This window comes from Barbus barbus (assembly GCF_936440315.1).
Source record: "Barbus barbus genome assembly, chromosome: 10".
NCBI classification, from domain to species: Eukaryota; Metazoa; Chordata; class Actinopteri; order Cypriniformes; family Cyprinidae; genus Barbus; species Barbus barbus.
Genome location: NC_136738.1, coordinates 9,906,219 through 9,920,230, shown reverse-complemented (window position 1 = coordinate 9,920,230; position 14,012 = coordinate 9,906,219). Strand labels below are relative to the sequence as shown.

Here is a 14,012-nt window from a genome sequence, read left to right as displayed (position 1 = left end):
ACTAGGGAAGGCCGTTTTTGTCAGAGCCCTTGTTATTCTTAATTTTGACATTCATTTCCATTTTTACACCAGACATATATATCGGTTCAATATATCGGTTATCGGTCTACTTGGTCTGTAATAATCGGTATCGGCATCGGCCCTGAAAAACACATATCGGTCGACCCCTAATCCGAATGCGAATGTCTGTGACATTTTTTTCACGACGCGTTTCCCTGTGTTTTTTGGCCAATGTGAATTACCGTAGATGCTTTACTGTATTGGCTAATAGTATTTCTAAGCAATCCTTTGCTTTGGAAGTTTAACCCTGTAATATTCACATTCAACCCAACAATCAGACTGAAAAAAAGACATAATACAGAAGAACAAATATCATAATAACCCACTGATTAAAACAAGCCCATTTTAATGTAGTGATCTGACTAAATGCATAATAAAATCCCACTCGCTCCAGCAGAATCCTATAAGAGGCAGTACTGCAGGGTGTTACCACAGCGTTTCCATCGAGGGATTCATGGAAAAACTACTGCATTTTTACAGATATAAGTCACCTTCCTGCAGCCCAATGAGAAATGTTAGACAGTAAGCCAACACGTGACTCATATTGGGGGGGGTTTGGTGGTCTAGATTTTTCCATATGATAGGAAATCTAATGTCTGACATTTCAATGGTAGATTTAGGGACATATTGCATAATGTTTGCGTAAGATGAGGTAGACAAACACCACAATTCACTTATAAACAGAGCCATCTGTGCATGGCTTTAGTCAAGCGCATGAGGTCATTTTTAAAGGGTGAAAGTGAATCTCTACAACATTATTTTTGTCTTTCTCTTTTTAATCTTAAATTTTGCCTCTTTCGAAGCAAATCTTTAAATGACTTGTTTCAATCAAGGTCAGTCTTGTGTTTTGGAACAAGGATTATCCTGTTGTTTCTCAGAGTAATTACTCAAGGCAAACCTGACTGTCTTTTTACAAGCAATAAACTTGCATTGTGAGACACATTCTTCTTTAAAGCCATAGTGAAACCCATCGTCGTTCTTTACCATGCAGAAATGGTGAACAGCAGTGTGCGACTGCTATGGTAACCACACTAATGCAAACTAATTTGCAAACTACACTGAAGAAAAAAGACTGTGGGATAAAGACTGAAAATGATACCAAAAACCAGAAACCAAAAAAAAAAACTGCAAGATACCAACTGAACCCAATACAATGATTAAAAGTGTTAAAAATCACTGTGACTGGAAATTAGATGATTTGAATGGATAAAACATGAAGTGCATAAGTGTGTAATTTTATAAACTCAGTGCAATGTATAGTTACAACTATATGTAAGCTACATTTCCCTAAAAAGTTTACACACTGTTGCACAAAATATGTTTGCTTGATCATCCAAGCTAACTAAAGCAGTGAGTTTAGAGAAGGATTCCATAGCAGATTGAATAATTTTCAAATTCGAGCACTAGCTACCTTTAAATATGAAGACTGTCTTTTTGTTCCACTTGACCTGCTATAGTTGTCTCTGCACAATAAACTGGGATAAGAAAAAATATGTTAACATCAAAAACACCACACACACAGACAAAGTCGAATAATAAACAGCCTCATTTTCATGGCTGAGGTCACATATTGTGTTGCTGTGAGCTCTGATTTCAGAACAGTACTGCAGCATGAACCATGCAGCAAGAATAAAGGGGTTTTCTCAGTGGACATTAGTTAAAAAGACACTCCCTTCACTGTTTTAGATGAATAATAGATATATTAGATGATAATATTGACTAAGGGTGAGCGGCTTATGACACTTTCCATGAAACGGCACTCTTTAGTGTCTCGTGACACTCTAAATTGAACAAGACTAAATCTTCAACTATGTAACTTTCATTGATTCACCCGTTTACCTATTACATACAGTATATATTACATATACATTTACATACAGTTTGTGTATTCAATCCTTGTGTTTGTGTTTATTCCTAGCATACACATTTGGGGTCAAATCTGTGTTGTAAAATTGCAAAACTTATAAAATGAGTGAATTATGATATACTATGAATGAGTCTGACCTCCTAAATTGGAGAATCAATATTTTCTACAACCTTACAACAGTATGACCTAAAAGCACCCTAAACACACACCAAATCCCTGAGACTTCAAAATCTAGCATCTAACATCAGGATCTAACTAATGGAATAAAAAAAGTGCCAACTCCACAAAGCATTATGAGCTGAAAATCATTCTGACCCAGTTGGACTCGAAACACGATTTCCATCAACATGAAACAAGCTAGAACACGGCAAGCGGCTACTTATGAAGTCTGAGAACATGTAAGATGCATCATAAAAGCAGATTAAAAAATATTGGTAGCACTTTATTTTACAGTCCTGTTACTCACGTACATACTATGTACCTATTATAGTAATTACAAGAACTAGGTAAAAACTAGGTACCTACTCCTAAACCTAACCCTACCCCATGTAGTTACCTAATATTACCAGTACTTTCTTAGGTAGGTTCACTGTAAGTACATGTAAGTGCACGTACTGTAAAATAAAGTTTAACCGAAATATCACCTCTGTTGCTCAAATGAATGACAATAAATCTGATTATTCAGCTTCCTTCAAAAATGGCTAAACAGTAACTTAATCTATATATGTTTTTTTGTGTGTGTGTGCAGATGCACTAAGCTATACCCAAGCTATATAAATGCACAAATAGTTATAATTTAGAACTGTGTTTATTGCAACTGACCACCTTGACCCCAATGAAGATTACACTAGCTGGCATGTGACCCCCAGGTAATTTAAGTTCAAGACCTTTATATTAGACTTTAAGGATCAGACCCTCTTCTTCTATCTGCTAATCGTCAGATTTTCCTCTCAGCAGCACTCAAGCAGAAGTCGATAAAAGGATCTTTCTCACTCAGCAAGGCAACTGGAAAGGTCCGTGGGTTGGCACGCACCAGGGCTTTAATAGCAGTAAATACCACTCAAAGCTGCGATTACAGTACTAAAGTGTTCCTAATGTCTCAACCACAGCCTGCCAAGAAAAAAGACATCATCTCTGTGAGCGCCCGCCAGTCTCTGACACGACACTTCTCCCAGGGAGACGTGTGCTCTATATCAATGATAGTTTGATTCTACATGAGGACTCTTCAGAAGGCTGCTTTACAACCATTTAAGCATAAATAAACATTAAATGCTCTTTTTTTTTGTTCTCAGTAACTTCAAATAAACCCCGCAAGCTGATTTACAGTGGCACTAGAAAATGTTTAGGTTAAATATTATCTGTATTTCTGCATAGGTGTTACCAACATTCTTGAAACTAGATTAAAATAAAACAATAAATTTAAAAAATCCACGAGTAAGTATATTTTAAGAGGAGAAATGGGAATAAAACTGCTAAATTACAGTCAGGTGTGAGATTAGCACTCATTTTACTAATTTAAAATCATTTCTAATGGATGGGTTCTAATTTCTGACATGTTATTGTTTTTGATATCTTAATATCTTCATCCCTTGTAGTCATATATTGTAGATTAGAGCTGCGCGATAATCTTGTGATGATGTAAACAATCAAGCAGTTTAGATTTACCTAACTTTATGTGAGTATAATGTATGCGGGTAAAGTTGAATATATTGATATGTCCGACTTTATATATAGCGCTTTGCAATAATATAGTTTAGATCTTGCGACAATATAAACAACCACAGAGCTGAGATTTACTATATATATTACTTTACATGAGTAGTAGTGTATGTATGCAAGTAAAGTTGGATGTACAATATATGAAGAGCTCATATATCCTGCAATTAATATAAATCAAACTGCACTTGGGTTGTTTTGATTAAATAATAATAACTAAAAAATACAGCTAACTAGCTCAATAAAACACAATAAAAACATGATAACACAATAAAAAAACATGATAATGAATAAAAACGAGTTATCTGTTTTTGCAAATAAACTCTTCGTATATTGATATATAATTTCAGATATGTTGCCAATAATATGGTTTAAATTATGCAGATTATGAGATTTCAGTTTATAACTATTTGTATGACACTATAACTGTTTGATGTGTATCACTGCCACGAGTGCCTAAATATTAATCAGTTAAAATTAGAAAATGTTTTTAAATACTTTCTTCCAAAATACCACAGTTTTACTTTATACCAAAAATGTACTATATCAATACTATAGTTCAGTGTTTTATTTTGAAATAATGACCATTTTGACTGTGCATTATCCCTTACTTTAATATATTTCACTTAAAACAATAACATTTTTGGCTAAAAATGATGAATGTTGACAGTGTAGTCTACTATGTTAGTCTCACACACACAGAAACATGGTTATTATTCATAAGACACTGGTACAGATCTTGATAGCTAGTCAAGCCAATGGCATTCAGAAGCAGTATCAAGACCATGAGAGGCAGGTGATCTTGAAACACACAGATTAGGAATAAGAGCTTCCAATCAGCTGGAAGCAGACAGTGACGTCAGCTGTGACAGAGCAGGATTCATCTGCCTGAGACTCCGGGCAATTACTACAACAAGAACACTGTGACTGCTATTAAACTACCATGAATAAAGACAGCAAGTTACACACTCAGAGACTCGAGGTGGCCAAACAAATAGAAAGATGGTAAGTGAGAAAGAGAGTGTTTTCTCCCTAAGGATATTGAATGGAAACTACTGGTTTGGCCTCCTCAACTGGTAAAATAACCACAGCCTGAGGGTCTGTGAAAGAAAGAGAACCAAACCAACTCCATTTCCTTAGGGACCGACCGAACTCCCCCATTCTCCAACTAGCTGCTTTCCTTGAAGAAACCGCCAGCTCTCTGAATAGTCTGTGGGAGTGTGTGCTAATTGAAAGGGTTTGTCTAGTGCTAGTGAAGCATTAGGTCTGACCTACATTTATATGTCCCCATAAAACCAGGCCTAGCAGACGGCCAGAACTCAACACACGGCACACTTCAGGTAGCTGCATACTAATCTAAGACATTCCTCACATTCTTCAGCCACACACGGATGCAAAGGATTGTAGATTCCAACTTCATTACATCATTTCCTGTGCCATAATTGAGTCAGCATTAAGCTAAAAAGAACGGATGAGTAGGGAACGTTTGGAAACAGCTGTTCTAGACAATGGAACATGATGCTGGAGTTTAAACCAATGATGACATGTCTTGATAATGGTGAAATTAAATAATAAATAGTATTAAATAACAAACTAATTTGTATCTGACATATGGATATTTTATTCTATAGAAAACTTTGGTGGCCATAGGGAAGGGTACTTGGTAAACTCAAAAAAATAAATAAAAGTTACTCAGCAGCACTTTCAGCCTCAAAGACAGAATGATTTATATCTTTATGAACAAAATTACATCAAACTGAAATAATAATAAACACAGTTCATTTGAATTTGTTCTTTCGTCCAAGCTAAAGCAATTTACAATAGGTTACTGAAGATCTCTGAACAAAAAACCCCAGAGAGACACACCTGAATTTCAAACAAAAAGTACCATAGCTTTTTGGACATTGTATCATGGTAGTACCATGATATTCTTTGAAGTATAATACTATGACTTATGAAATATGATAATTGAATTTATTACCATAGTATATCAAAGTACTGGTATTACCATCAGATGCCATCTCCCATACATCTTCAGTTTTATTACTAATAAACGTCCACAAAACTGATTTATAAACTTTCAACAGACCAGTAACAGAACGATAGACAGTGAATAGAATAGAATAGAATAGAATAGAATAGAATAGAATAGAATAGAATAGAATAGAATAGCAAAGTAAAAGAAAAGAAAAGAAAATGGCATATCAAACCTCTTTATGTCTAAAAGGGATCCATATATTTTTGAATGTAAAAAATAGCTAGACTACTAGACTACTGGTTAACAGAACAGAATAACAGCAAAGTAAACAACTATTTACATGTCTAAAAAACTCATTGAAATACTTTTGAATGTGAACAATTCAAATAACAACTACTACCAAGCGAACAGAATTGCAGCCAAAAGTAAAATGGCAAAGTAAACATCTTTAGATGTCTACAAACGGGATCTATATACTTTGACTGACAACAATATAAAAAAGAACAACAATACTACAAGAATAGAATAGAATAGAATAGAATAGAATAGAATAGAATAGAATAGAATAGAATAGAATAGAATAGAATAGAATAGAAGTGCAACAAAGAAAGAAGTGAAAAGAAAGTAGGCTACAGATTTCTCTCGAGTTGTTTAGCAGGTAATCGTAAAACACAGACCAGGACGAGCGCAAATCTCTCCTCCAGCTCTGCCGGCTCGGGCATGGGTAGTTTGAGAGGCATGTGGTGTCCTCTGGGGTCAGTGTGTTGGTTCATGCTCCCTGCGTTCCCCATCTCTCCTCCAGTATCACAGTCACACTCTTATTCTGCGGGTTTGTCCTGTATGTGTCCGGTCTCTGTTATCACTGTCTGTGCGACTTTATCTTGAACACTTCATGGAGGTCAGCGGCAGCAGTAGGGTCCGTGCGCAGCTGCATTATAACTTCACACAAATAACGTGTCCTATTCGCATATTGCACAATGTCCGCACCACTCCCAGCGAGCTCTTCTGTTCTTCATGATTCAGACTCTGAACGCACTTCAGCGGACAACTACAGGCGCTGGCGCTTCAACTCCGCCCCGCGAGCGCATTTACCAACCCTACTACAGCGAAGGCTTTGCTCATGAATAATAAATGAGATTCGCTTGGTAGCTGATTGATTGAATCATCGTAAAAACATAGTCAGCAGTCCTTTGACTTATTGATTTATAGTCTATTTACAACATGCGCAAATAGTTCAATAGTTCTCTTCGCTCTCTTTACTTTTTACAGTCAGTGAACAATTACATTAGGCTACAGAATAGATAACAGAGGTGGAAAACACGCCAGGAAAATTAAAATTGCACAATCAAGACCAATTCAAAATATTGTACATTAATCATTAAAACGCACACTGCTCGCAAATTTTTTAAAGTCTCGAGGCAAAATAGAAAGAGAAAAGAGACACCTGTGGAATCACGTCACACATTGTTGTAGCTTTAGCAATCAGTATTCTGTAGCCTTAATCATTTAATTTCATTTAATTTCATTTCATTTCATTTCATTTCATTTTAAAGCTATTTAAAAACTGTTCTTGCTGCGTTAGATGTATTTTTATAAATTAAATTTAAATTAAAATGCAATAATTAAATTAAACCAAGCTTTAAATTAAATTAAATAACAATTTAATTTAATTAAATTAAAATAAGGTAATTGTGACTTTATTAGTTGTGAACATTATATCTCACAGTTGCTCCCTTATATTGTCTCCCAGAAGAAGTCTATACATTTACACATATATTTGTTAAAAGTGAATTTGGTCGACACTAGCATTTATAGATGGCTACACCGTTTGCTGAATACTTAAGTCTTTACAAAGATCCTTTCATCATTAGTCACCATTATTAAGTCATGTGATGGCACAGTGTGACAATGTATGGTTAAATGCTGAGAAAACTCAGTCACATTGATGCAGAAAAATCTTTCTGTACTTTTAGACACATGAGTGCTAATACATTGTTGAGCTCCATATGCAGTATGAGAGACTAGACTTCATACAAAAGACAAAAGAGACACAGGCCCACAGCTGCTGAAACCGAAGACGCTGAGGGAGACCCTCAGAGGCCCAAAGGCACTACAAGGACTTATAAAATGCCAAAAATAAAGGAGGAAGAATAAAATCTCTGTTGCACGACAGATGCTGCTAAATTTGTCTGTGAGCCAGATGAAGGAACCAATGGCCTTAAACTGTACTCCATACAGGGACACAAAACAGAGGTCACATTGTACTGAGTGGCAGAGTAATGATGCCCCTCATTTTAAACCATGCTGTGACACAGACAGGAATCAAACTCATTTGTGCTTCATTTCACAATGAACTCAACAATGGGGCCTGAAATGACTAGACGAAATGACTAGCAATATGGGCACTATCTTCTCTAATACATTAGAAGCTGTTGCCCCCCTTGAAAAAGGTTAGAGAAAAAGGTACTGCGCCATGGTACAACAGTTATACCCATTCTCTCAAGAAAGAAACTCGTAATCTTGAGCGCAAATGGAGAAAAACTAACTTGGAAGTTTTTAGAATTGCGTGGAAAAACTGTATGTCCAGCTATAGACAGGCTCTAAAAGCTGCCAGGGCAGAGCATATCCGCAAACTCATAGATAATAACCAAAACGATCCAAGGTTTTTATTTAGCACAGTGGCTAGATTAACAAATAAACAGACGCCGCACGATCTAAATATTCCCCCACAGTTTAATAGTAATGACTTTATGAATTTCTTTACTGATAAAATAGATAACATCAGAAATACAATATCAAATGTAGATTCTACTGCGTCTAGTATTTCAGCTTCATTCATCACACGCAAAGAAAAACTGCAGTGCTTTACAACTATAGGACAGGAAGAGCTAAATAAACTTATCAGTGCATCTAAACCAACAACGTGTTTATTAGATCCTGTACACACTAAACTACTGAAAGAGTTGTTACCTGTAGCAGAAGAACCGCTTCTCAATATTATTGACTCATTGTTATCTTTAGGTCACGTCCCAAAACCATTCAAGCTGGCGGTTATTAAGCCTCTTATTAAGAAACCACAACTAGATTCTAATGAACTGGCAAATTACAGACCCATTTCAAATCTTTCGTTTATGTCTAAAATTTTAGAAAAAGTTGTGTCTGCTCAATTGTGCTCCTTCTTGCAAAAAAATGATCTCTATGAAGAATTTCAGTCAGGTTTCAGGCCTCACCATAGTACAGAAACTGCACTTGTTAAAATTACAAATGGCTTGCTTCTTGCTTCAGACCAAGGCTGCATCTTAACGTTAGTATTACTTGATCTTAGTGCTGCGTTCGACACTATAGACCATGATCGATTACAAAACTATACTGGTATTCAAGGGCAGGCTTTAATATGGTTTAGATCCTACCTGTCCGATCGCTACCACTTTGTTCATTTAAATGGGGAGTCATCTCAGTTATCACCAGTAAAGTATGGAGTACCACAAGGATCTGTCCTAGGTCCTCTGCTATTTTCAATATACATGTTGCCCCTTGGTAATATTATTAGAAAATACAGGATTAGTTTTCATTGTTATGCTGATGATACTCAACTATATATCTCAACAAGACCAGATGAAACTTCTAAACTAAGCTAATAGATTGTGTAAAACATGTAAAAGATTGGATGACCAATAATTTCCTCCTATTAAATTCTGAGATATTACTTATTGGACCAAAAACAGTACACAGAATCTCTTGGATTACAATTTACAACTAGACGGATGTACTGTTACGTCCTCTAAAGTCAAAAATCTGGGTGTTATATTAGACAGCAACTTGTCCTTTGAAAATCATATTTCCCATGTTACAAAAACAGCATTCTTCCATCTTAGAAACATTGCCAAGCTACGAAACATGCTAACTGTTTCTGATGCAGAAAAGCTAGTTCATGCATTCACGACCTCTAGACTGGACTATTGTAATGCACTGTTAGGTGGTTGTCCTGCATCTTCAATAAACAAGCTACAGTCCAAAATGCAGCGGCTAGAGTCCTTACCAGGTCAAGAAAATATTATCATATTACCCCAATTTTACCGTCTCTGCACTGGCTACCTATTAAGTTTCGTATCATTTACAAAATATTATTACTTGCCTATAAGGCACTAAATGGTTTAGCTCCTGCGTACCTAACTTGTCTTCTACCACGCTACAATCCAACCCGCTCCCTAAGGTCACAAAACTCTGGACTTTTGGTAGTACCTAGGAATGCAAAGTCCACTAAAGGAGTTAGAGCTTTTTCACATTTGGCTCCCAAACTCTGGAATAGCCTTCCTGATAACGTTCAGATATACATTCAGATATATCTGATCAAATGTACATTATTATCATTCTTTAGCTTGGGTTGAACAAATCATTTTTGCTTAGATGGAGAAGCAGCTACGCTAATTATGTCTCTATTTGTTTCTCTGTTTCTGTCATTAACATCCTGTGGTAACTAGGAATTACAGAAGCTTCAGTCTGGATCCAACCCTTAAATGATCTGAGATGACCGAACACCTGAGAAAAGATGATGCCAACCCCTCAGAGGATGCCAACGCTCAGACAACATACAGAATTACTAAATTTTGCCATAAGTTAAATATATTAAGGTTCTGCAATATATAAATATATTGTGGAAACTTAATTTCCTGTAGTGCTGCTTTGCAACAATTTGTATCGTAAAAAGCGCTATACAAATAATAGGTGATTCTTCAGTTAGGAAAGTTAAATCCTCTCAGATGTCTAACTGTTGCAGATTGCAGCACTGTTTTATGTTCAAAATATCTTTGAGAATGGGAAAAGTAGTAAGACATTGAATTTATAGTTGTAACACCGCAGCGCCATCTGGTGAAGAGTGCTGTTAGTTGCCTCAGAGGATGTTTTAATGTTTTAAATGTTTTAATTAAGTTTAATTCAGCTATTTTAATTAAGTTGTCCACTAGACAGAGTCGAAACATAGTTGAACTTAATGCCCCTGACTATATTTCTGGATGTCTCCAATCCTATCAAGAAAGTAACGTGACCATCAAAATGTGAAAAATATGAAAAAAAAAAGTGATGTCCAAACTTTCCCAACATTTTTTTTTTTTTGGATGCATGATGAAGGACATGATGCCCTTTAATTTTTACACTTCATTTATTTTGGAATTAATTTATTATCTCCTCTTTCCTTAGTTTTATAAAACCAGCAAGGATGCACTGGATTGTGACTGTCAGTAATTTTTAACAACTTTCAATGACTCATCAAAATTGTTTTTGTTTTTTTTGAAGTGAGCACAATTTACAGTTTGTTCGTGATAAAAATTTATTCTTTAAAAGTGAATAACTACATTTGTAGTGTTCTCATTACAATGCAATCTGCACTTTATCAAACGCGTATATATCTAAAAACATTTAAAGAAAGATCTACAGACATTCCTAATAAAACAAACATACATTTAACATGTGTCTCCAAATATCTGTTGAGTGCTGCTACTGTGACAGATGATGAAAGGAGGAAAATGTCTCCAAACAAAAACACACAACCTTACATGAGTTTACAGTGCTTAAATAAAGCTGTCCTAACAGACAGGAAGTGCTGCTCAGTTCACACAGTCACGAGCGATGATCACACAAACACACATGTGAGTTTAGAAATGTTTGGTTGGAGTAAAACATGACAACGAAGAACAAGCATCCAATGGAATGTGAGTAATAGTAATGGCATGTGATAAACAAATCTGATATCTGACTTTGGCTGTTGCATGAATATAAAAAGAACAAACTGGAAGTGCAATGAAGGAAATGCAGCAAAAGGCGATGGTGAGGTCTTCATCATCATCATTGTCATCATCTGAAAGTCCGAAAGACAGTGAGAATAAAAGCACCACGTGTAAAAGAAAAGCGTGACAAAAGAGGCTGTCTTCTACTCCTCCTCCTCCTCCTCCTCTCCTCCCATCACCTCCACGATGAGTTCGGCGGTGCAGGTGGCTTCCCCGATGCTGTTCATGGCCTTGCAGGTGTACTTTGCGTCATCATCACCGTTGACCTCAGAAATAACAAGACTGCAATTTCCATCTTCATCATAATCGATCTGAAAATGACGCGTCTCTTTAATTGGCTGGTCGTCCTTATACCACACCACCTCAGGGTCAGGATAACCTGAGAGTAGATAATTACAATACATACATATTAAAATATACAAATAACTTAACACAAAATATTCTAAATTTGATTTAGCTAGGACACATTAAATTGATCAAGACTGAAAAAGGCTTTCACATAGTTACAAAATACTTCTGTTTCAAATGAATGCTGTTCTTGTGCATGATGGTTTCCACAAAGATATTAAGCAACACAACTGTTTTCAACACTGATAATAATAATTAGGAATGTTTCTTGAGCATCAAATCAGCATATTAGGACGATTTCTGAAGGATCATGTGACACTGAAGAAGGGAGTAATGATGCTGAAAATTCAGCTTTGATCATGGGAATATATACTGTATATATATACACACTGCCCTCCAAAAGTTTGGAAACACCGCTGGCAAAGTGTGGTTTTGGAAGATATCAGCATAAATCCTTATAATTTCTTGGTGCAAATACATTAAAGGAACTTGACATTATCATTTAAAACTAGCAATAAAACATAATAATGGCAATATATACATGTCAAAGTCAGACATGCCCCTTTGCCAGCTGTAATGGCTGGTTACTGGTCCAGGTTTTTAAAAGATTTTTGGGTCAGCACACCTTAATACTGTAGCTTCAACAACTGATTGCCAATTCAAAGTCAATGTTTGAATAAACTGACAGCTCGGATGCCCAGATTATGCATAGCTGCTAATGGTGGATATTTTGATGAATCGAAAATAAGAAAAATTTCTATGTATAAACTGTTTATGTAATAAAACATGTTTTCGTAGCTTGTGTTGTCCCTTATCAGTGCAAAATTATCACAAATTAAAAAGGATTCATGCCAATATTGTCCAAAACCCCACTTTTCTAGGGCGTTTCCAAACTTTTGGAGGGCAGTGTATATAAGTGTAATATCATTTAATAATATTTTATATAATATTTATTTTTCTTTTAAGTATAATCCTATTTAAAGAACTGGAAAATAGTTGTGGGCTGTTCCGCACATTTGGCACAAAGTATTAAGCATATTGGAAAGTCATCTTCAACATTTGAATTTTATCCCACACCACATTTATTCACATTCAATCAATGCACCACACTTTATCAATAGAACCTTTAAGCAGTACATATTCATATTATTTTACCTTCAATTTTGCAGTCGAATCGAGCAGCACTGCCTTCCACCACCTCAACATCTTTAATAACGGTACTGAACGTGGGTTTCATTAGAGTTTTCTCCTCCAATTCAGCAGCAAATTGTATATCCTCTGCTACAACAGAGAAACAAGAAGGTTTTGGATATAAACACTCATGTTAAGTACTTTAAATTTACATTCACAAATCATTTGTATTGTAAAGTTCAGTAGTAAGGACAGAGGTTGGGGGGGGGGGGGGGGGGGGGGGTGTTTAAACTTAGGGAAGTGACCAGAACACCACTTTTAGTACAAGACATATAGTATGATAACTCTCCGTAGGAAGACTCACAAAAACAAAAAGTAGAAAAATATTTTTTATATTATATTTGAATTGTTTGTAATTTTATTAAAAGTGCACTTTTTAAAAGCAATATTGTCACAGTTATGATTTGGTTTAGTAATGTCTTTGTCTACCGTCCTAGTTTATCCCATGATTATTAGTTAATTAGCTTCACACCTGTCTCTGTTCTTCCTTGATTACGTTCCGCCTTTAAAGCCTGTGTTCTCCCCTGTTTAGTTTGTCTGCTATTGTATGTGTTACACCATTCCGGTCGTCTTGAGTAAAGCTTATTGTTTGATATACCTGCCTGCCTTGTCCTGTTTTGCCTTCGTGGGAGTAGTTGCGTAACAAATATTAAGTATATTAAAAAATAGTCATGAAAGTGTGCTCTACGCATAAGTGGTCTTCTATTTCATTAATATTATATTATCTGCAAATACAGTGCAGAACATTTGAAAACATATTAAGATTGGCATGCAGTACAAGTGCAAGTATTTTCACTTTTTTATCACAAGGGCTGACTGTGTTGACAATTCACTAGCTGAGTCAGTATTTTTCTTTTTATGTAAGGGTTGGACAGAAACGTTGTGCACCTTCAGTGGGGGAGCCCTTTTTGGCATGAACGCCCGCCATCAATGCCATGTTAGACAGTCGACCAATAGCTCGAACTGCATGCCCTGTTTTCTGAAGAGTGAGCAAAACAGTTATCACATCAGTAACACTGTATGATGAGAAACACACTGCAAGAAGCTCGTTTTAATCAGACTATCAATA

General features: G+C 35.9%; 2 protein-coding genes across 7 annotated transcripts in view; both read right to left on the bottom strand.

The window, feature by feature from the left end:
• LOC306876502 (formin-like protein 2) overlaps positions 1–6,725 on the bottom strand; it is a 79,728-nt gene extending 73,003 nt beyond the window's left edge. For all 5 annotated transcript variants that reach the window (XR_013784830.1, XR_013784831.1, XR_013784832.1 and 2 more), the window contains exon 1: positions 6,299–6,725. Coding sequence is in view for 2 of the 5 variants with exons in the window: in XM_079427726.1 (XP_079283852.1) it covers positions 6,299–6,412 (114 nt within the window). In the remaining 3 variants the exon portion in view is untranslated. The remainder of the gene's footprint in view (positions 1–6,298) is intronic.
• Positions 6,726–10,935: 4,210 nt separating this feature from the next.
• LOC306876330 (myosin light chain kinase, smooth muscle-like) overlaps positions 10,936–14,012 on the bottom strand; it is a 112,143-nt gene continuing 109,066 nt past the window's right edge. Inside the window, exons 30-33 of one of the 2 annotated variants that reach the window (XM_079427414.1) lie at positions 13,832–13,922; positions 12,908–13,033; positions 11,584–11,783; positions 10,936–11,475 (exon numbers count right to left, since the gene is read on the bottom strand). In XM_079427414.1, the coding sequence (XP_079283540.1) occupies positions 11,251–11,475; positions 11,584–11,783; positions 12,908–13,033; positions 13,832–13,922 (642 nt within the window). In that variant the 3' untranslated portion in view covers positions 10,936–11,250. Of the gene's footprint in view, positions 11,784–12,907; positions 13,034–13,831; positions 13,923–14,012 lie in introns of both variants that reach the window. The other variant, XM_079427415.1, reaches the window with a different exon arrangement.